The following is a 24,471-nucleotide window of genomic DNA, read 5'->3' on the forward strand; positions in this document are numbered from 1 at the left end:
CTAGCTGGGCCGGTTCAGGATGCGCGACATGGATGGAGCGATGGGGGGAGGCGGGACTGCGTTAACGGGGGAGGCGGGACCAGAGCTCTCGTTGCCCTGGGGGACGGGCCCCCGGCCGCTGTACTGGCCGATGAAAGAGCCGTCCTCGTTGAACTGGATGTCCACACTGTCCCCGTACTCAGCCAGAGAGTCGTCGCTGCCCAGCTTACTTTCCCCGCACAGAGACGGCTGGCTGTCTGAGCGCTTCTCATCTGCATCGCTGCAACACGACAGAGGGAGAAACACTCTCAGTAATTACAGTACATTCTCATATGAAAACCGGTATTCAAATAATGGCCTGAAGTAATAGGCGGGGCTGCCATGAACAAATGAAGGCTGGTCTCTGATGAAGGACGGGTAAAGGGGTGGAATGGCCTGTGCCCTGCTACAACAGCTCACATGCTGAATTTAGTATTATAATAATATAATAATACATTTCAACAGCACTAATTCCATCAGTTCAACAGCAAAGTCGTGTAATACGAATACTCCTCACTCTGCTGCTCTGACATGATGTTTTCCCTCTCTAATTAATTCCAGTCCTCCTGACTGATGTTAATTTGTCCACAAAACCCATCGATTTTTACAGTAAAAGGCTACAAGAGCTTTAATGAGAAACTTCTGTTGGAAGAGTTGATGGAATTAGTGCTGTGGAAATAAACATTATACTGAATTCATCGAGGCAACAGGTAAACATGGAGGAAGGAACAAAAGCCTGGTTCCCTCTGCCACTGAGGTAGTTTACATAAATGCAATGACACACCATCAAAACACAGTCACGGGCACAAGAGGCAACACATGCGTGTTAAAGAGTTAAAGAGGCGGTTGACTTCCTCACCTCTCCAGGGATCTGCAGGCAGAGCATTAAGGAAAGACAGAAAAGTGAGATGAAAAGGAAGCAGAGCCGAGAGCGCTAGAGCTGTACGGCCAAATGAAGCCAGCAGCCAAAACGTTACAGCAGAAACAGGCGAGGAAAGAGTGAATGAGAGGTTTCATTCCAACGTTAACAAAGCTGTTGAGATCTGAAGCATTGTAGGAAAAGGATCGATATATAAACTCTGAGGCTTTATAAAATAACTTCTATCTAAAAGTTCTTCTATTGACGTCACATCAGAATGGATGCATAACTTTTCTCAGGTTCCTGTTTGACTGAATCAGTGATGCTCTGTTACAAAAGCAGGTAAAGCAGCAGAGCCAGAGGCTGGAGGCTGGAGGCTGGGGGGGGATGAGAGGGACCACATCATTAGTGGGTGTGTTAGTGACAACGTTAATCAGAGTCGATCGAATCAGCCGCCGTCTTCGGTGCACTCTTCACTCTCAGCTCTGTAGTGCAGAGCAGAGTCCACTCTGGCTTCTCCTGAGAGGGACCTCATGTTCAGACCCACAAAGCAACACCAGAAATCTCAGGACGGGGGGGGGGGGGGGGGGGGGGGGGCGAACCACAAGGAGGACTCAGGAGAAAACCTGGTAACATATGTTCAGTGCATCATGATACTTAAAGTTTACCGGTGGAGAGTACATTTACTCAGGTACTGTACTTAAGTAGAGATACTTTACTTGAGTATTTCCATTTTCTGCTTCTTTATACTTTAAACTACATTTAAAGTCCAGATGAAAGTAAATCTCATGTTTTTTGTCTGCTCCTGCAAACATATGTGCTTTGTAAATCTCAGGTCCTGTGAGTGATGTGTAGTTTTGAGTTTTATGATGGCGCCTCTGCATGAACACGTTGGACTACCATCAGTTTACGCAGATGGATCATTTATTTCAGTACAGCCAATCAAATATTTGCATGAAACGGAAACATGATATGCAGAACAGACAGTCACACTGAGCCAGACAGCAGCCTGCTACACACACTCCCAACAACAACAACAACAACAACAACAACAACAACAACAACAACCACATTAGCTTCCTGCTAAAGTCTTCTTCTTATCTAACCTACAGACATGAACACACACGTCGTGTCCTGCAGCTCAGCAACTGTCCCTTCAGTCCGGCTGGATGCTGGTGTTCTTACTCTCCAACAACACGCTGTCCGCCCACGACATGGAGCTGTTTGTGTATTCTGGCTCTTATTCTATTGCCAGCTCCTCCTTTGCAATTTCCAGTTTCCAAAAAAACCACAACATGTTGCTTTTTCACTTTTGTTTCTGTGTGTGTTGAACAAATGAGATGTAAGTTGGTAGTTTGGTTATCTCTCCTCATGTGGTCACGAGTTAAACACTTGATGTGAGGACTTTGTTGGGCTTTATTTTAACTTTGGTATATTTCAGGCATCGAGGTGAGGACAGACCCACCTGTATTCTCCAAAAGTCTCATCTTTCATTGGCCGAGCTTCAGAGTCCACCTCCTTGTCTTCTTTGTCCTTCACTGTAGGAAAAAATCTCAACATCAAACTCTTGACTGCAGACTAAAGACTGTGTGTGTGTGTGTGTGTGTGTGTTGCTTGTCTTACCTGCGTACTTGCCTCCCTTGCTGCGTTTGATGAGGCAGAGGATGAGCAGTATCAGCACCAGCAGCACGATGGCGCTGATGAGTCCTATCAACCAACCTTGAGTGGCGAACCCACCGGGCATCTCGGACGGCACTGAGAGACGGAGAGACACCGTCAACACCTCTACAAAACGATTCATACCAACACCCCCATCAGCCCAGTCAAAGTTAACGTTAATGCATGTTGTCGCTCCGATTATTATTCTCTGCCTTACTGTAAATAGGAAGTGGAATTATTCACTGAACTAAGCTGCGGGTTACAACTTCAGGTTTTTTTAGCCTGTATTTGTTTACATTTTAGCAAATTGGCTCCATTAAAATCCGAATTAGCTGTTAGCACTTCCTGTTTGCAGTGAATCCATGAACGCACAGGTGACTATCACTGGATTACTTTGATACTGAAGAAAACTTCAAAACCTGATGAATCTCAGGCAAGTTTCTGGAGTTATAACAGGCGTCTTCTTTTCGGAGATTCTGAAGCAGATTTAAAGATGTTTACACAATCCTGAAAGTGTGAGACACACTGAATGTGAAAGTCTGTTTGTTTCGGATTTGACTGAGTTACGATTCAGAGAAGGAGCGAGATTTTGCGAGCATCTTTCCTCACGCCCCCCTGGGGAGGCGCCTCACAGTTTAAAAACCTCTGTACTGATGGATTTAATGCATTATACTGAATTTACCATGTTGACTAGGCTACAGGTGATTCCAACCCCCCAAAATGTGTTTTTTGCCTTTATTAGAGGCTGTTATTGAGAATTTAATTTAAGAAGAACATTTCTGCACAGATACCTGGTCCCATGGTCCATGCCGTAGATTCCCACTGAGTGTCGTTTCCGTGCAGGATCTGAAGGTGGTACTGAGTTCCTGGTTGGAGGCCTGCCAGCGAATAGAAACCCTGTGTGGAGTTCACCACCTCTGACTCCTCCCACTTACCCCCGACTGCAGGAAACACACACACACACACACACACACACAGGAATGTCATAGATCAGTAAAGTCGTCATTTTCTGCGCTGATTAATGTTTCCTCACTCTCTTCCTCTCTCATCTGCTCTGTATCTTCGTCTTCATCTTCTTCCTTTCTACCAAACTCCCAGCCTTCTAGAAGAAGCCTGAGGCACCATGTTGAAGTGTTTCCACCTCACATCACAGTAATGACAGGCTGCTGCCTTATTAAACGCCTATAAGCACATGTTCAGTGGCATCCTCTTTTCTCTCCATCTCCCTCTCTTAGAGTCATTATGTAGAAAAGTAAAAGCTCCATCACCACCATCTTTTCTTACCACTCTTAACGAGGTAGCGGATGTGGAAGCCGTGGTTCCTGTCTCGCTCTCCGGGCACCCAGCTCAGATTGAATGATGTGTTACTGGATTCTATGGTGATGTTGGATGGAGGAACTGGAAAGAAGACAGAGGCAGGAAACAGCGAAGAGGAGTTAAATGAAAGCTACGTTGGAAACATGTAAATGAAAGGAGTTGAAAGCAGAATGTTGTAAACTAATCACTGTGATTTCACCTCCTTCGAGCAGGGTGGCGCCCCGCAGTGTGATGGGGGGGCCGTCTCCAGCGGCGGTGCGTGCTATCACTTTGAAGATGTAATGGCTGCTGGGGTCCAGAGGGTCCAACTCAATGTGAGTCACGCTGGGATCGCTGATGTACTCCATCTGCAACGGACTGTCTCTGCTCTGCACCTCTACAGAGGAAACACCAACCAGGGAGTTTGTCAGCAACAAGTGCATTTACTCAAGTACTCAACTCTGAGGTACTTCACTTCATTTAAAGCTCTTTTATACTTCTACTCAGTGTACTTTTTACTCCACTACATGTATTTGCCAGCTACTGTTTAGCTACTAGCTGCTTTGCAGGTGAAGAAGTCCACAGTATATAATGAGGTTTAAACATCAGTAACAATAAACCCATCACAACTCCACCTCACCTTGTTGATACAGCACCATGTAGCCCAGCAGGATGCCGTTGGTGACATCTGGAGGGGTCCAGTAGAGAGTCAGTGATTTCTCTGATGGGCTCTCAAACCTCAGTGATGCAGGAGGGCCGGGGGCTACGCAGACACACGGGGCGCATGCAGACGCCAGTTAGCATATCTGATGAAAACATCTCCAACAAGAACATCTCTTGCTGTAACTTTGCCATTTGAAACTAAACCTTTCATTTAAACTCACCTCCCTCCGGGGTGCTGAAGTGGTGGTGGGGGGAGTGAGGGCTCTCCCCTTTGCTGTTAAAGGCCGTGACGGACAGCTCGTACCGAGAGTACAGCTGCAGCCCCGACACTTCCTCTGAGGTCTTGCTGCTGTTGACCACCACCACCACCCGGTCTCTCTCCCTCCCTCGCTCCAATCTCTCCTCTTTCTCATCCTTGTGGTGCAGTTTCCCAAGAGACCTCCGGCCCCGCCCCCCCTGGGGACCCAGCCTCCTGATGTAGATCTGACATATGGGCAGACAAAACTAAATTAATGTGCAGTTCAACCAATGGCTTAACCAGATGAATTAGTGTTGCCTGGAATTGTAATATAATAATAATTTGCTTTGCTAGATTTACAACTACAGCTGAAAATGATTCATCCAGACAGGAAATGAATTTTGATTAACTGTTAAAAAGTTTTTTATGAAGTGAAAATGCTACAAATTCTCTTAAAAGTGAGGATGTGCTGCTTTTCTGTTTCATATCATTATTATAAACAGAAGTGGTCGTACATGTGATTGACTAAATGAGTAATTAAAACGTTCTGTAGATGAAATTGATCAAGAAAATAACGGTTAGTTGCAGCTGTAACTGCATCTTATCATTTCTGAAAGTCCAGCGTGACCTCATCGAATGTCTTGTTTCGTTTGACCAACGGTCCGAAGATATTCAGTTTACAATGACGTTCAGAAAAAGAAAAGCAGCATATTATAACATTCGAGAAGATGGAATCGTCTTCAATGACTAATCAATTATCAAAATAGTTGCAGATTACTTTCATGAATGAATGTGTCTGATTGTTGAGGCTCTATAACAAAGCATACCTCTGCACAACCCTCTGAATTTACAAGTTAATGAATTGTTTCATGTGCATCTGAATCTGAGGACACTGTGACTGACGAGCCCTCTGATGTTTGGAGAACACACAGTATTAGGCTCTGTACAGGGATGACTCGTGTTTCTGTTTCAAAAGTGAGTCAGACCATTAAGTTCTACCCACCTATCTGTGAAAGGCCGTCACATTTTATATATATCACTGTTTATGTGTGCACCTGTTATGTACACGTGACTGCAAACGCACGACATGTTCAAACCTTTAAAGAAAAGGTAAAAATGCCAGAAGTCAAAAAGTTTAGGTGACAAGAATCTGGCACCTAATTTTAGGACAACAACTTCATATTTTCTGGGTAATCAAAGTATGTTAAGTACCAAACTTGGTGAAGGTGGAGACTGACGAGGCCTTCGCTGACTCATTTGTCTTGGACTGACGAATGTAACGCAGCTTTGCCTCTAGGCCTCGTGGTCAAAGACGGCCACCTCTAAAGCAAGAACTCTCCACCACATGTTGTCAAATATCCCACAAACTGACAAAAAATGCCTCCTTGGCAGTTAAAAAGTTCAGCTCAGGAGTGAAGAAGGGACGGGTACCTTGTATCCCAGCAGCAGACCTCGGACGTTCTGGGCTTCTTTCCACTTGACTCTGACGGTGCTGTTCATCACAGTTGTTGCAACTCCAGTGGGAGCTTCCTCAGGCTCTGACAGAGAGAGAGAGACAGACATGATGTTATACTGTGTGTTCTTACCATGAATGAAATCTTTCTGACTCATGTAGGCCTGCGTTGGCCTGCGCCACTCACTTATGTGACTGTGATCGGAATGATTAATGGATTAATGAAAGGGGCAACAACCACGGACGTATAAAGAGAAATCAAAATGGAAAGTCTATAGCAGAGCCAGCTCAACACTAATGCACATGTGCAGTGGGCCTCACAATGTGGAGGACAACCCGACAGACAGAAAACGCAGTTTTCATTATCTGGGCGCCATGTTGGAGTCCAGTTATCCAGTTCTTATGATACTAATCCTAAAGTCAAACTCAAAGCCGGTGATGAAGCTAAATAACTTCACCTCCGGCCCGGGTAACAGCCCTGTAGACGACCTTCTGGTGATGAATGAACCAGCCCGTCAGCTCAAACTGAGACTGACAATGTTACGCAAAGCTGAGGTGAAGTTACGCTGCAGCTGCCTGTCCATCACTCGTTGGCAATCATCAAACTGCTCGTGAGAAGCTGCACAGTACAACGCCTGTTTTCCACCATAAACAAGACCCCGACAAAACAGAGCATTCATGTTGACGAGTCGTCCAACTGTTTGTCGCTGCTTTCATACCAAACAGAGAGACATTGGGTGTTCTGTGCAGCCATGTTTGAATCCAGACTCCCTTGTATAAGAGGGGAATGCATTACTCAGTTCTGGTGTGAGAAAGGTCAGACGAGACTTTTAGTCAGAAGGAATTTATCACCATGGGACGCTTTTTCTCTACAAAATGGGAGGAAGATCTTTCTTTTGAAATTGATGATGACAGCTGGGAAAGAACATGTGTAGAATATGACGTACCTACAGAACCATGTTTATTTCTATTAAGGGACACCTCAAAGTTAACCACACTCCCCAGTAACATCAAAGCCTTTCTAAGAACAACCACAACGAAAGCCAGTAAGTGTATTAATATGTGTTGGAAAGACAGAAACCTCCCTCTGGATCAGTCTGGTTCAATGAGTTGTTATCTTCATCATCTCTCCATATGAAAAAATATGTATAATTTAAGGAAAACCCCAAAAAGAGTCTCCTGTAAAACCTAACCCAGTTGCTGATAAAATAGTTAAAAGTTAAAAATTGTATTAAATTACCATTTTTGTATGTTGTTTTTTGTTGTTGATGTTGTTTCTATTGACTATTATTATTATATTTATTGTCCATCATTAGTTTTCTTTCCAAAATGTCCCTTTATTTTTATTCTCTATATGAAAACAGTTTAATGTGAGTTATTGTAAAAGGGAGCGATGTCTTGTTTTTGTGTGTGAGTTTTTTAGGGGAATGAATAAATAAATAAATACGTAAATAGTAAAAAATAAAGTTGATGATGATCCGAAGTGTTCAGGTGACGTACTGTCCTCTCCGGAGTGTCCGATCTCAGGCGTCGGCGGCGGTCCTACTCCGAGTGAGTTGACAGCCTGGACTTTGATCTCAAACGGTGTGTACGTTCCCGTGTTGTTCACAAAGAAGGGTGGAGACTGTGCATCTGCGGAGTTCCAGTGTACACTCGTCCCTCCAGCCTCCCGCCACAACACCTTGTACAGGAAGCCCTGGCCGTTGTGCAAGTGCTGGTCCATCTCCTGCAAAGACACACGGGAATATAAAATGCGTTGGGATTAAATTTGGCTTGCATGCACGGGAATGCTTCAGAGCATGTTTACACACAGATGCAGACAGATTAAAATACTCACATCCCATGTAATGACCAGAGTGTTTGTGTCTACGGACTCAGTGCGCACATCTTTAGGGTTACTGTCAGGAACTGAGGAAAGAGACAGAGGGAGGAAGACAGAGGACACCCCATTTTAAAGAGATAAATACTCCAGCCAGCAGCAGGTTGTCTTAGTTTAGCACAAAGACTGGAAATTATCTGTCCAACAGTAATTTAAAGTAAGCATTAAGTAAGCTAACCTGGCTGTAACTTATATTCAGCGTACAGGCGTGAGTGTTATCTTCTCATCTAACTCTGGCCGGGGCCAGATACAGGGTGGAGAAACTCCAGCTGCCTGTTATATAATGTGCATGCCAACTAAGCGTAATGTACATCATTTCCATCGTTTTAATTGGATAAATTCAACAGTATATTGATGCTATTTTCAGCACTTTGTTGTTCTGGATTTCTCATCTAAAGTGTTACTGTCCTATTTCAGTCTCGGTGGGTTTATGTGTGTTAATGTCCAGCCAAACTGTATTTTGCAGTAACTACAAAATGCCACAAGATGGCAGCAGCTGCATTTGAAGCACCATATGGGAACCATGCACGTCCTGCAATGTTTGTTTCACAATAAAAGCCTTGTTAGGAAATGAAGGGGTTCTGTCCACTGAAATGCAAGAGGGCTTTTGGTTTGAAACATATACAGGAAGTTTTGAGTTTGCATTTGTAGCATAATGCAATTTAAATGTAAAAATGTAAAACGTTTAACAGGAGCAGATCAGAAGCAAATATACTTATCAATTAGAAATAAAGGCATGTCTCTAATATGAGCCTGTCTCAAATAAAGTACCCTCTGCAGCTGAGGTAATTCAGTTATCTAAGAATCTATGGTCAGTTTATTTCCCATAAATGTTGAGTTATTCCTTTAAGAATTGCCTCATCCTAATGGAGTCAATATAAGTGTGGGAATCAAACTTCCTGACCTGACAGATGTGATGAAAATCTCATCCGAACATCACAGACGTTAAACTGGCAGAACGTCACAGTGTCACCGCCCGGCGTCACTTACCGGCCGGCGGCGTGCTGTGGTGCTCTGAGGACCCGCTGGGGTTGCTGCGGCCGAGCATGTTGACGGCGATGACCCGGAAGCGGTAGGTGCAGTAGGGGCGGAGGTTCAGCTGCAGGTGGTTGAAGTCCCCGGGCACTCTCTCCCTCTCCTCCCACCTCCACTTCCCTTCCTCTGTGTGCTGCTCCTCCCGGGCCTCCACGATGAACTCTGAGACAGACACGATGATGATGTTATCATGTGCCACCAAAACGTCTATCCTACCAGAAGGCAGGTCCAGGTCATGCCTCTCTAATACCTGACAGTTTAATAGAAGATCTGAGGGTCAACATGAGCCTTAAACTCATCTGAAAATGTTCAGTATGTAAAGAAGCATCTAACAATCTGTGTGTGTGTGTGTGTGTGTGTGTGTGTGTGTGTGTGTGTGTGCGTGCTCAGTACCTGTGATGGGGCTGTTGTGTGAGTGTCCTGGGATCCAGCTGAGAGTGAGGCTGTGGTCTTCAACATTGGACAAAGACAGCTCTTTGGGAGGGTCCGGCCGTGCTGAGGGTCCAACAGAAAACTGTGAGTGTTAAAACTAAACTGTCACACACACACACACACACACACACACACACACACACACAGGGACATACCTACTACAGTGATGGAGCCACTGGCCTTTATGTGGTCCAGGTCTGTGATGACCTCACAGGAATAAGGCGCGCTGTCGCCTGATTGGACGTCTGTCACTTTCAAGGTGCCATTCTCAAACACTGTGTACCTACACACACACACACACACACACACACAATATTTTCTTTTTAATGAAGGTCTGTTACCAACTGGTATTAGTTTCATGGCGTGACGGTGCTCCTCCACCTGTCCTGTGTTTCTCCCTTTCAGGTTGCCGACAGGTACAGATGGGCGGAGCCATCGAAATCTGCATTGTATTGGCTGAGCGTGAGTCTTTCTCAGTGAGTCTTTGCTCCACACCCGACCTGCTCTGTGGGCTGCTGCAGCAGTTGGGGTTAAGTGCCTTGCTTCAGGGTACATCAGCAGTAGTAATGAGGGAGGGGTCCTTTAATTTCTCCTGCCAGGACTGAACCAGTTAGACATCGTCCTCCACGCAGGTGTTCCCACTTCATTTGGGTGATTATATCTTCTCAGGTGTGTTGGCATCAGCTGCTGTGTCTCTGCGTCCACATACTGATTGTATACAGTACATATTATAAACGTATCTTACTTATCTCTCTTAGTATACAAGGAATAATATTAATAACATTATATATTATTTTAATTATATTTCATATAGTTCATTACTTACTCGTCTCGTATTATTCTGGTGTACGCTGTTTACAAACACTAGACTTGCTGCTGCTATCACACACTTTGTCACGCTGGCCTTGTAATTATGCTCTTATGTAGTTTCTATTTTTATTTGTATTCTAACTTTCATTTCATATACTTGTCATTTTAAATCTTGTTTTCTGTACTTATTTCTGTCTTTGAGCCTCTGCAACACCTGAACTTATCTTAAATACACAAGCTTTACCATTTTATACTGTCTTTCTAAATGTTTAATACTTTTTTCTTGTTTTCAAATAACTTTCTAGAGCTGTTTCATCATCAGCTGCAATTTAGTTAAAATGTTAGTACTTGTGGGTAGAGCCTCCTGCGTCCCACAACAGCACACTCAAACATCCACCTGTTTTAATGCGTACTGACATTCACTGTGAACACACACTGCAGTTTATGTTGGTGTGAGTCAACTTCCTCCTTTATCTTTTCAAAAATCACATTTCTTTTGGGCGTCGCTGCCTTCATCTTCACAGTAGAGAGGTGAGGTGAGGAAAAGAGGGATGTTTCTGTTTCCATAGTCAGCGTCTTCTTCATGTTTTTTTCTTAAATGGTCTGTATTTATATTGTCAGTGTTGTTATGTCATGTGGTATCTGTACCAGGACGCCCTACAGCTAAATGTAATATCATAAAACATAATATAATAAATTCTTCTGCAGCGTCTCTTTAGGCATTTACTGGATCTTTTTCAACAAAATATGGAATTGTCTTGTTATAACAACGCGGCAACTTATGTCATAACAACAAAAGTGTGTTGTTTTAATGAGATAAGTCGGTACGTCGTGACGTATCATGTGATAGTAGTGACGATTAAAACATGCAGTTCTAACATGAAACAGTGACGTCACAACCTGATGTTAACGTGCTGCGGACTGAAACATCTCAGCGTGTGCGTTTACTTGTCGTCTGGTGACGATTCCTGCAGTTTGTGTCCGTCTTTCCTCCAGACGATCTGGTGGCCGAGCAGCTGAGGGTCTTTGTAGAAGCGACAGTCCAGCAGAGCGCTGGTTCCTCGCAGCGCTCGCACGTCCTGGGGCCTCGTCAGCATCACGGTTCGATCTGACAGGAACGGGAAAGCACAGCACAGGTCACTGTGTGCACGTGTGACGGCACGTTTATTTATACTGTTTCAGGCATCTGCTCGACGTGTGCACATCTGGCACATCTGGCACATCTGGCACATCTGTGGTACTGTTTCCTCCTGTAACATATTCATCTATTACTCACTAACAGCTTTTCATGACTCTGTTCTGTAAACATTTTATTGAAAATGTATTTAAAAAATATTTTTTAAGGGCAGAAATGTGAGCAGAGGAGGTATGAAAGTCTTTTTGTAGCTCTACATCATTTGCATATTGCAGATTATTATCATCCATGATTGGTGAAGCACACAGAAAACAAAGAGGGTGACTGAAGAGTAAAGGTTAGACATGTTCATCCATTTCATCCATCTAATACATGAATCATCTCTCAGTCTCAGCAGAAGAGTCAGTCTTTCCATCTCGAGGATCTCTTTAATGATTTCAAGCCAATTATCTGAGCGGATCAATCTGTAACCTTTTCACTGCTGCAGTTATCGGGACGTATCTGTCATTTCCTGTTATTCCTTCTGGCAGAATGACACACATCTTCAGCATGCTGTCTCAAAATATCTGTGTCTTTGGACCAGAAACTGTGGTGGTGGTTTGCTTCAGCGTCACCAGCAGTCTCTCCTGCATGATGTTGTATTTGTTTTCAATTAAGGAGGATTGAAAAAAGAGTTCCAATTATTAGAACTAGAAGTTGGCAGATGACTTTTACACTGTTGACTGGTTATTTTGTCATTTAAACTCTTTTTCACATCACATGAAAACACTGTAATGTGTTCTTCTCCATTCTTTCAAACTCTTGAGTTTGATTTCTGTATCAGATACATAACATAACATAACGGCTTCATGCCGTCAAACCAGGTACGTGAGGTAAACATCGCTTTCAAAGATTTCATTCATCTCAGTGACCAGCGATATTACAAATAATGCTTCTGCAGCTTTGCCACTAGAAAGTACATCATTCTCAGGAATAAAAAAACTGAATATTGGAACAAATATACTGCATGGACGTCCGCGCTGCCGTACCGTATGAGTTTTATGTCAAAAGCAGATCTGAACCTCCAGAATATTAAGAACTTTAGCACAAATATTTGCTATTTCACCACTTTTTCTTCCTTAAAAAAATATTTTTATTTATCAATATTGTTATTATTATTGTTATTATACTCCTCGCACATACCGGCACATTCCTCTTCCACTTTCATACATGCACGAATACGAAGTTCTCCAAACAAATTAAAATCATCACCTGTGTTTGTTACGTCTTACTGTTTTGTGTCTGTCCGTCTAATTTGTCCCCTTTTAATGCCCCGTTGCACTAATGAAAAATGACTTAATTAAAAAAGAAGATGAAATGGATTATCTGCTGCTCATGTTCACATTATCAAAGCCATCTGTGCAGGTGTTAGACTTTAGTGTCACAGGTGTACATGATGAGTGTGTGTGTGTGTGAGACTCACTGAAGACCTCCAGGTGAGCCGTGATGGAGATGTTGGTGTGTTGGACAGAGCAGGTGTACTCTCCGCTGTCAGCGTGACTGACGTTGGACAGCTCGATCGTCCCATTGGTCAGCAGGGAGACACGAGGGTCCGACAGCAGAGGAAGCTTGTCCTCAGCGTCCCTACAGAGAACACACACACACACACACACACACACACACACACATCGATCCACACATGCATTAATCAGAGGCGTCGCTGCAGCTCCGTCCCTCCTTTCAGGATTTATTCCAACATTAGACACCCAGAAATGAATTCATCAGCAACAGCAGTAAAACCCAGTGACTCCATCAGTGGACGCGTGTTTCCTGGCTCATCAGTGAATGGATGATAGATGGAAGAAGATCAATAAAAGATGGGCCAGAGAGGAGAGAGAGAGAAGCGAACACAGTGAGCGTAATGTCCTGGGAGAAGCACACTGTTTACATCATACAGACTGTATGCTGCAAATCATGTTGTCTACTTATCTTAAAGAGAGGACAGTGCAAAGAAAGCTGCCACAAAGTCACATCATTTCACACGTTATCTATTCATTTAACCATTCAATTATATTCTTTTATATTACGGTCTAAATGTTGTTCCAAAAGCCTTCTATACACTGAAAAGAAACTAAGAAAACGCCCTCATTTTTATTTAATGTTATTTGCCTAAAAACACAGTAAATATTTAGATATATTCAGTCTAAGAAACATCAGAGTCGGCCTTTAAAAAACACCACGTGTAATATGTGTGTCATCTCAAAATATGAACTCCTGAGGACGTGACCTCAGCGTGGCTACGGCCTTCACCTACAGTATCTGCACTTTCATACCTGCGGAGTTTGCCTCCAAAATGAAACAGCAAAGCAGCTGAAAGTTGTCAGTGAAGTTACAGTTTAGAAATACTTTGTGAAGGATTTAATCTTTCATAAAAAGCATGAGACCACTGAGTTGACTCTCCTGAGGGCGCCTAAAATGCAACGCTTGTGTTGGCGTGCAGCAGGAGCTCTCAGACGCCCCCCCCTCCCCCCCCTGGAGTTCGAACACTGCGTGTCTCACCATGTGACGTGTGGTCGCGGGGAGCCAAAGGATTCACAGTGCATGTTGACGTCTCCGCCCTCAGTGACTCTGTACACCACTCCGTCAGAGGACAGGATCTGAGGAGCGAGCTCTGAGAAATAACCACCGTTACTGATCCGTCACATATTAAATATATATATTATTATATATTATATATATTATATCTTATAAGTAGAGCCAGGAAGCGAGTACGTACCAACGACATAGAGGTACGTGTTGAGGAGGATGGAGCCGTGTTTGTTGGTGGCCTCACACTGATACACGGCGGTGTCAGCAAACTCAACATCCCTCAGTATCAACACACCCCCCGACGCGCTCCGACGGGGGTCGTCGTCCACGGCTACACGGCGGGGGAGGTGAGGGAGAGGAGGAGGAGGTTAGAAACAGGAGTTTGGACTGAACAATGTGACATTACTGTGAGTTTGTCAAACAGGCTGAACACAAAGCAGCAGCAGCTGTTACAGACTCTGTTCCCTTCAACAGAACTTTGGTTCAAACTTTTTAACTTTAGTTCTGGTGCTGTCCCTGTTGTAGAAACAGTGTTTTTGTTCTGTCCTTCTTTTCTTTCTTCATTTAATTTCCCTTCCTGTGTTCCTTCCTTCCTCTCTTTTCCCCTCCTTCCTTCCTTCCTTCCTTCCTTCCTTTGTTCCCCCCTTTCTTTCCTCATTTAATTTCTCATCTCATTTCCTCAGTTCCGTCCTTCCTTCTGTTCTGTCTTCCTCTTTTGATTTCCTTTCTCCCTTCCATCCTCCCTTTCTTCCTTTCTTTTGTTCTCTCTCTCTCTCTCATTCTTTCTCTTTGTCTTTCTTTCTCTTATTATCTGTCTTTCCTTCTCGCCTCCCTCTCTCTCCGGGAGTCAGTCGAGGATCTTGGCGAGTCCATCTCAACAAATGCATCCTGTGTAATTCATCTGAGCTTAAGAGGCTCTCTGTTATAGTGGACAGAGTGGACAGAGTGGACAGAGTGGAGCCAGGAAACCATCGCTGCTCTTCCCTGAAATCTCTCTTTCATCAAGCTTTGTGTGAAATAATGAAACTGCTGATCGCTGGACACTGAAACTAAATCAGAGCCTCTCAGGGGCAGTTTAAAACCTCACTTCAGTGTACGATTAAGCTGATCAAATACTTTTTCTCCAGACCTTTTGTTGGTCAACACACTTAACAACAAATAAACAGAGTCCAGTAAGATACAGAAACATTAAAAACAGCTTCACCTGTGACTGACTCGCCGTTGATGCTCCAGGTGATGGTGGGAGTCGGGATGCCTTCAGCCTGACAGTCCAGCCGCACTGTTTCCCCGGGAGCGTACAGCAGGTTCAGAGGCTCCTTCACCCAGTAGGGAGGCGCTACAGACAGAAAACAGACTGTAACTCACTTGTATTTGCCACGATAGACCTGTTGATTTATTCTATACATACAGCTGACAACAGCCGCAACATAAGAGGCAAAAACATGAAAGTGAAGCATCATCAGAGACAGACTGATGCAGAGCAGCAACACAGAGGAAGTGAGGAAGACTCTGAGCCTCTAAAGTCTGAGCAAATAACCCTGATCAGGTTTTCGCCAGTAACAGCGTCCACTTCCTCTTCTGTCTCAGAACTAACATGGCAACGACTTGTTCACATGCATCAGCACTCATGGACTGTATGTGCACCTTCCACAGTGACCGTGAAGGAGTGTGAGGTGGACCCGTGTACGTTGAAGGCTCTACACTCGTACTCCCCGTCATCGTCCTGGGCGATGCTTTCGAAGCTAAGCCAGCGGCCGTGGCTCTCCAGCTTGCCGCCTGTTTCTTCCAGGCTGCTGTCCTTCTTTTTCCATTCCACCTTTGGAGTGGGTCTGCGGGCGCAGAGACCAGAATGAGACGAGTGGTCACGGAGGGACGGCGATGGATGGATCGAGAGAGAGATATGGAGGAAATTAGAGCTGAATGAACACAGATGATCACGTTAATGATGCAATATCCTATTTCATCGTTAAGGCAAAATTATAGTGACACTCCATTTATCGCCATGGAGACGGGACTCACAGGGGACGGAGGATAATTAGAGCGAACACAAAACAGCAATGAAACAGAGGAGAGTTAGAATGATTTAATAAAGTGGATTAGTGTCAAACGTGTGTGTGTGTGTGTAAACAGATATATTACATTAAACTGTTTACATTAAATATCAAACTGCTTTTTCCAAACTCAGTTGTGAACACTCAAGTTGCAGCAGAACTCGTGTGCAAAGACTTGGACGACAGGGGACACATGCAGCGTCCACTGGCTGTTGGACTGATGCAACTCACTACTTTTGCATGAACTTCAATGTAAATCATTATTTTGATTAAATACTCTCTAACTAGTAGATGAAAATAGGATGAGGAAAGTGGTCTGCATTTATCTGTAATGTGTTAATATAGGTTCCATCCACCTTGTTTACTTCATCAAATCACATGCAGTCGGTTATAAGTCATCGATCCTGTGGCTTCCTTTCAACTTTCTTTTAAGCAAATGTGACATTTCATGTTTTTTTCTTGAAATGTATTACAAACGCTGTTGTACGATGTGATGCAACCATGAAACACGGAAGAATTAAAACATCTTTTTTATATTACTAGTCGTGAAACTGTCAAAACATCTTCCGCCTCTGGCTGCAGCTTTGTGTCGCTGTCATGCTTCACTGTGATTGGCTCAGCTGTTTCAGAACGATGAGACCAGTGTTGTGATTGGCTGTCTGAGCGCCTGCCGCTGTGATTAAAATAAGGCTTTATGTCTGTTTTCAGAAATGTCAAGTTTGAATTCAAACTCCCTGAAGGACGACAGTGACGTGTTCTGATAGTTACAGGCAGGTGGATGCAGAAACAGACTGCTGTCAGCTGAAAGGTCTGTATGTGTAGAGTGATGTTTCCCCTCATCATGACGAAGGTGGGAGAGTGCAGATAGGAAAGGGACGATGTGTCAGACGGCACACACACACACACACACACACACTTCCACGCAGACAAACACACACTGAGATGCTTACAGGCCGTTGGGGATACATTCAAGGGTGAGGCTTTGCTCCCTGAGGGCCAGCACGGTGCTGTGGGAGCCAGTGGGATGGAAGAAGTGGGGTTTTCTAGCATGAACCACGTCATTACCTGGAGAGAGAGAGAGAGAGAGAGAGCATATGAAATCAATACACACTAAACTGTAATGTGATTTTTCTTCTTCGCTCCTGAATCTTGCAAAATATTTTCATAAACGCATGTGTCTCTGATTTTAGTGACTTTCGATCCTTTATTACTCCCGGGCTGGACTATATAACAGAAACACCTGTCAGTCTAACAGCCCTTCATGAAGGGAGGACTGTTGTGGCGTCGACAGAACTGGGTATGTAGGAAGGGGAGGGGGTGAGTGTTGCATTATGGGAAATGTAGGACCCAACGTTCTAAGTCAGGATATCTCAGCTTCTACAGCATCAATTTTGTCTGTCTCATTTTTTTTTTAATGTAATGTTACTGATTATTATTATTCCTTTGGTTTGCAGTCTGTGTGTGTGTGTGTGTGTGTGTGTGTGTGTGTGTGTGTGTGTGTGTGTGCGTGCACTCACTGGGCTTGACAGTGAGGCTGACCGCGGCCTCGGGGAGAATCGTCCTGGCTGCTGAATACTGGGCGTTGCAGATGTAGTCGTCTCTGCTGTCGCTCTTCAGAAGATTAGAAAAGTACAAGTTCCCGTCCAGGCCGACCATCACTCTGTCGCTCTGCTTGATGTGCACCATCCCTGCGGCGAACGAGACACAGAACCAGAGAAGTTCAGGTACAATGTGGTCAGGAGGGGGGGGGGAGTTATGAAGGTTGTAAATGACCACTAGGTGTTTTGATTCCTGAGTCGCGGTGTCAGAGAAATGCTGCTCATGCTGTTCGTCCAGGCGAATAAATGATTGCTGAGTGTTTTACCATACGGGGGGGGCTGCTACACAGGTCGTTGCAACTGAAAACAGGAAGCGGCTGTATTGCTTCCTCTGCCGTGTAATAAGAAGTGAGCGTTTGTGGTGCTTGGTTTCCTAAACGTGCAAAAGTGAAGCAAAAGCTTTGTTTATTTATTTGTTTAAGTGGCTCCAAGTTGGGGGGCACTGCAGTACTGACTCTCACATTTGAGTTAAACAAAACTGACAACTTGAAAGGCACTATGTCATTAGACAGGCAGAGAGAGAGAGAGGGAGAGAGGGAGGGAGAGAGGGAGGGAGAGAAAAGGAAGAAATTAGAAATATAAATTCCCAGAAACATCAGCTGACAGCACTGCATTCATTAGTTTGAGTGGAAATGGTCTGCAATGCAGCGTAGCGATGCAAATCCCTCCAACCGGGCCCTCAGCTGGAACGACAGATGCAAACAAAATCCCACAAAGCTGCTCAGATTTTAGAGACTTCCAGAGACAGACGAGCAGAGAGAGAGACAGGAAGACTGGACGACTAACAGAGACAACGTCCGTCTGTCTGTCACGCAGAACGGCCGCTAATAAACTGGACAGAAGACACAAAGCCAAAATGAAAAACAGACTCACTCTTGTCCATCCAGTGGATGTGTGGAGGAGTGGAGCTTTGTGGAGGGCTGCAGGACAGGATGGTGCTCTCTCCCTCACCAGCACTCTTGTGTGTTTTTTGTTGCTTTAGAAGAACTGGTTGAGCTGAAACACAAAGCGACAAATTATTAGTTAAGAACTTTATATACTTCAACATACATCATGAACAGCATCAGGACGTCTCGTCTTCCTGATTTTATACTGTCCCGCTCTTCTGCTCTTTAAACGCAACAGTGCTAACTGTTAGCTCTCTGTTGCAGTTTTGCTCAGGAAGCAGTACATGATGCAGAGAGATGCTGCAGCAAACCTGCAGTGAGTCAGTGCTCCTTTCTTGCTTCACAGTTTGTTTCAGCAGAGGTTGTGACCATGGAGCTCACTTTACAGTAAGAGCTTGGTTTCATGCTGGATTCTGTACACAGTATGTGTTGTTTCACATTCGCTGTAACACTATTGATCAAAGGAAATGGTAGACGTAATAACTGCTCCCTTCTGCAATTATTATGCCCACCATTTCCTTTGATGTAACTTCTACAAACCAGCGCCAGGATTATCCGTAACTGCAGGGGGAATGAAATGAGAGATGCATTACTATTATTATTATGTAGAAAACACATCTTTGTCATGTGATTGTTCACCCTGCGCCACATCACATCCTGAAGGTTGCTGTGCCATAAACCAGACCTCATTGATTTTTTTGATATTTTTTGATTTGGCAAGCTAGCATACAGTTGCCTGTTTAGAAATCCAGCAGACACGGAGCAACATTATAATTCATTCAGAGTCACGTTTGTCCTGTATTCTCTCTCTCTTCTAGCTCTGATTTGGTCTCTACCAACACTCGAAAGAAATATCTGGCTCTTTAGCTGCTGAATGCTCCACTGTGTTTACCAGCTAGTTGCAAACACCAAACTGTGATTAAAGTAGTTATCATGCTTTTTAAATGATACTTTATGATGAACAACTGAAGTTACTTTTTCAGCCCTGAATCCTGAGAAGTGCCTTCAGTTTTCATGCGTATACAGACCCAACAACCTCCACCATGAAGACAGGAAATCTGGAAAGACTTTTGCTCCGAGCGCACAGCAGTAACCAAAGGAGACGTTTTTATCAATTCATCTCTTCTGTCACCAGTTTGTTGTGGAAGTCAGAGGACACAGTTTTATTTTAGTGAGTAAATCAAACTGGAACTGTAAAAGTAGGATTTCTAAAAAGAGCCCTCCGTGGAAATGAGGCCCTTGTACATACAGTCCATATATACCCTTCAGCTGATGCTGCGCTACGTCCCCTTCCTTTGTGTTTATCGTTGGCTGAACACAGTCAGGTGAAACAGTAACGTCCCAGCACCGCCTCACGCTTGCCAACCTCATTCACCCCCCCCACCCCCCACCCCCCGGCCCAGTGACGTCACCGCTCTGTCTCCAGGAAATGGTTGCCACGGTAACAAGAGATGAGAGAGCAGAACAGGTGGCCCCAGTCAACCTCACTGAGTCACGAAGTGTGTGTGTGTGTGTGTGTGTGTGTGTGTGTGTGTGTGGGGGGGGGGGGGGGGTAGAGAGACAGAGAGGGATTTGTGTCTTACTGTAAATCCTTCATAACATTTCACTCATGTGACATCTATGAATCAGCATGTCTGAAGATCACAGTGGATACAATAAATGCTCTGTGTGTATTTGTGTGTGTGTGTGTGTGTGTGTGTGTGTGTGTGTGTGTGTGTGACTCACCCTCCACGATGATCTGGACGGTGTGTGTCATGGCGGTCCCCAGGGTGTTGGAGGCGTAGCAGCGGTAGTAGCCTTCGAACGATTCGAGGGGCTCCTCCTCTTCGGCTCGCAGCGTCCCGGATTCTTGCCGCTCCGAGCCGAACGCCTGGCCGTCCTTCACCCAGCGGAAACTACAGAGAGGAGGAAGAGGAGGAGGAGGAAGCTTTTCACCACGTCAACAGCAACTCAAAGGCCAACTAACAGCAAGTGTGATGGCCTAAACACTCCTTCAGTCTCTTTCTCTCTGTGCATTACATCTTTACAACTTTCTGATTCTCTTCCCTGCTTTCTACTGCAACTGCTGCACGACAGTTTCCCGAAATACATCAAGTTCTGCTTTATCTTACCTTGAAATGAGGCTACATGGGATTAAAATACAGATAGAGAGGATACCTTAGTGTTCATGGCACAAAACAAAGAAGTACATTTGTAGATTTGGTGGCGTTTAAGGATGAATGTAGTGTTATTATCAACAAACCTCATGAAAAACACCAATAATTTGTTAGTCCATCTCTCAGTACTCTCTGATCTTTCTACGCTGTCGTGAATCTGCACAAGACATATTGTTTCATTAAAATAAATAATATAATAAATAATAATAAATAAATAGTACTGAGAGACGGACCAACACGTGGTTGGTTTTGGTTTGTTGACATTAACAAAGATCTATAATATCTCCAGCCGCGTCCTCTGAACTAACACCAGTGAAGTTTGAATTTGGAGTGAGGTACGAGAGGATGGAGGAGGAGGGAGAGATGGCAGGGAGGAGTGGGAGGGAAGGAAAAGACAAAGAGAGACGGAAAGACGGCGAGATGATTTCGTTATTGCTGTGATTTTATTAGAAGAACATTTATCGCCATGCCAACAGAAAGGCCAGAGGGAGGAAGTGGACAAACAGCCAGACACATTCATATGTCTTGTTTGTCCATCATATTTATCCACTGCTATATATTGCAAATACACACACACACACACACACACACACACACACACACACACACACACACACACACAAGGTGAATGACCAGTGGTCTCGCTGCTGTACGTACGTGGGTGTCGGGTTACCAGAGGCCTCACAGGGCAGATAGATGTCTTCTCGAGAAAAGGCTGTGTACGATATCGGCATCTCCGTCAGCACTGGAGGCTGTGACACTACACACACACACACACACACACACACACACACACACACACACACAGAGTAATGAAATACTTTGAGACGTACAGACGAATGTACAGTAATTACAGCTGAGTTCGGGCAGCAAATACAGTTGAACTGTTATTTAACACTGTGATTAGTTTGCATTCATGCTGATACCATTTAGAGGGGCAGAAGCTTCATGTTCCAACCAGTTAAACCATTTATCCATTACACTTAGTTAGCTTGTTACTGTTAACACTTTCTACTTGCTTGCCAACTAGTTGCTAACTAACACATCTCAACTGGCAGCATGTGGTGTTCAGGTGTATATTGTTTTAAAATCAAATCGTAATTTCTATTTTGTCAGATTTGTTGAGCTGCACTCTTTCCACGAACCTCCTGGCAACTGCAGATCCCAGCCGGGGTACAGATGGCCCTGGTTGGGATCCACTGATCCACAGTATCCTGCACCTCAGGACGTCAGACTCGAACACGTATACATCTACATCTGTATCAGCGCTGAACTGCATGTTCATCATTGAATGAACGCAGACTTCCTGTTGCACCAGCTGAGCTTGATTTGTCATTTCTACTTTTCTCCATCTCTTGGAAAGTGCTGGGCTTATTACAGGGTTGTCAGAGCGACTAAATAATTCATATCAAATGTATAATTTCGAAATCATATTTCATGATTACAGTCAAACCCGCACAGCAAATTAACAGCAGATAATGGACTGTAACCGCATCCTGGTCTAAGTGCCTGTCTGAGGGACTTGAAACCAAGCAAGCTTGTTTTGAAAGTGTGAAAAAAACGGTCACAGCTGGCCTGCAGTCTGCAGTATTGTGACTCTGGTTTTACTAAAGGAATAATTTGACATGTGGGAAATACAGTTATTCACTTTCTTGCCAACATTTAGACGAGAAGATTGATACCACTCTCATGTCTGCTGGTTCGTTCAATATGAAGCTGGAGCCAGAAGCCAGTTAGCTTAGCTGAACCACATGACCTGAAAAACCAGAACTTTCTGTTCGGAGAAACTACTTGTTCATAAATGAGCGTTAGAAGTGGGCAGATTTTCTTACCTTTGTACAGAGTCAGGCTAGATGTTTCCCCCTGTTTCTAGTCTTTATGCTAAGCTAAGCTTCATATTTAGTGGACAGACATGAGAGACGTATCAATCTTCTCATTTAATTCTCTGCAAGAAAGCAAAGAAGCATATTTCCCAACATGCCAAACGATTCCTTTAATTTCATTCACAATTACATGCATCCTTTTGGGTTAAATAAATAATTAATTAATTAAATCTAAAATGAAATTAGAAATGGAAAAGCTGAGGAGGAACGTTGCTGTGTCTAAACTTTGGGACACTTAATATTATATCTCTTACTTAATACCATAATATTGTATTAATATTAACACACTATTTTCTCCAAAAGTTACCCGTCTGACACATAAACTCAAGACAGGTGTTCTGTCCGACCGCTCTGTCTGGCTGCAGGGCTGCAGGGACGGATGGAGGACAGATGGGACTGACAGGTTTGAGGGAATGAAGTGTCACTGATCATCCATCCAACAAGGAAAGTCACTTACTGTTATGCACTTTATCTGTTTGTCCGTGCGAGAGCAAGGAAAAGAGAGCAGAGAGGAGACACTGAGACAAGGACACAAGTTTAAACATGCTGTAGACTCAAAGGTGCTGACGTTGTTGGCAGATTTCAAACACTGTTTTCATTCATTTACCTGATTATAAATAACGTTGACATCATAATGACTCGTCTAAAGGATTTTCTGACTCAGACTCGCTGGCGTCCCTGATCAGTTTACATCTTTCCCCTCTGTCTCCTTCTCCACCCCTCCCTCCGTCTTTCTCCTCTGTCCTCTGCTCGTCTTCACCTTCCCTGTCCTCATCCATCCATCTCGTTCTCTTCAGCACTCCCAGTCTCTCATTTCCATCCCTCTCTTCTTCTGCTCTACTCTGTCTCTTCCTCTGCCACACCCAGAGGAGAAGGTCATTGGCTGAAGGTCAAGCTGAACCCGACTCCTCCTCCTCCTCCTCCTCTCATCCCCCTCTTCCTCTCCTCTGGGACCATCATGGCAAAGCCTGCTGACCTTTGAACTTAACCTCAGGGACCAGAGGTCCTTCTAAACCTGATTGTGTGGATAAGTGTATTTGTGTTTGCGCTTATGTGATTGTGTTTAAATGTTAAGTTTCTCTTTGTTAAGAACACAAGCAACATTTTGTCTTTGCACGTTTTCAAGATTCGTCACGAGACTCTTTCAAACAAAAGAGCAAACAGACACATGAGCATGACGAGAAAAGGAAGAAAAAAACAAAACACATACATGACACCAAAAGTTATTTCCTGTTTCTTTTCATTTCAGCGTGTTGTAAAGATAAACTTGAGACCGCGGACATCACATGTAACGTGTTTGTGTTTTAATGTTTGCAGACCTTCAAACTGCACTCCAAGCTGATTTTAACACAATGCTGAAATGACTAGAAGACAGAGGCGTATAAAATGGTGGCCGTAACATAAAGCTATGTGATATTTCATTATTCGGATATATTTGAAAGAACATTTTGAAATGGAAATAGTGAATGGTGAAGTTTACGGTGGAGGAGTACTCACAGTTATCGGGGATGTGGATGGCTCCCTGAGCAAACGGAGGCGTGGAGGAGAGGAAGGACAGGGGGAGGAGGAGGAGGATCAGGGGGAGGGCGGGGGAGCATGCCCCCCTATAGCCTGTCCACCGACGCTGTGACACACACATCTCTCAATGTCCCATGAAAAGTGGCGCAAGACACCCACACACTCATCAACACATAAAAAAAACACACACCCTCCTTATGCACCCAACCAGACACACACTCCAGGGACCTCCCAGACCCTCTGGAGGGGGGGGGGCAAGTAAACAACACTGTTGGAAGTTGTGTGTGTGTTGCTGTCACAGTCCAAAGCGAGGCTCTGAAGGAGGCTCTCTGT

The 24,471-nt window shown here is 44.2% G+C and overlaps 1 protein-coding gene across 1 annotated transcript; it reads right to left on the minus strand.

Annotated features, from left to right (window-relative positions):
* On the minus strand, positions 1-24,259 carry LOC139288932 (neural cell adhesion molecule L1.1-like). The gene is made up of 28 exons (XM_070910398.1): positions 24,118-24,259; positions 23,078-23,092; positions 21,395-21,497; positions 20,307-20,476; positions 18,568-18,690; positions 17,614-17,784; positions 17,047-17,161; positions 15,690-15,874; positions 15,250-15,381; positions 14,233-14,376; positions 14,016-14,127; positions 12,940-13,100; positions 11,291-11,450; positions 9,688-9,815; positions 9,494-9,595; positions 9,056-9,262; positions 8,024-8,094; positions 7,687-7,912; positions 6,165-6,271; positions 4,717-4,978; positions 4,473-4,595; positions 4,053-4,229; positions 3,821-3,934; positions 3,328-3,477; positions 2,501-2,632; positions 2,343-2,415; positions 878-889; positions 1-259 (listed from the first exon to the last, which is right to left on the minus strand). Exons 1-28 carry the CDS (start codon positions 24,257-24,259, stop codon positions 1-3), a joined length of 3,876 nt encoding a protein of 1,291 aa, XP_070766499.1.
* Between the last annotated feature and the right edge of the window lie 212 nt (positions 24,260-24,471).

Source organism: Enoplosus armatus, chromosome 8, assembly GCF_043641665.1.
Source record: "Enoplosus armatus isolate fEnoArm2 chromosome 8, fEnoArm2.hap1, whole genome shotgun sequence".
Classification (NCBI taxonomy): Eukaryota; Metazoa; Chordata; class Actinopteri; order Centrarchiformes; family Enoplosidae; genus Enoplosus; species Enoplosus armatus.

Bases quoted from the DNA above. Each gene is read 5' to 3' on its own strand.
- LOC139288932 (XM_070910398.1), bottom strand. From the start codon at position 24,259: ATGTGTGTGTCACAGCGTCGGTGGACAGGCTATAGGGGGGCATGCTCC. The intron at 15,382-15,689 runs GTGCACATACAG...TTCTGTCTGTAG, and splicing joins CTTCACGGTCACTGTGGAAG to CGCCTCCCTACTGGGTGAAG. The intron at 13,101-14,015 runs GTGAGACACGCA...TGTTCTCTGTAG, and splicing joins CCGCGACCACACGTCACATG to GGACGCTGAGGACAAGCTTC.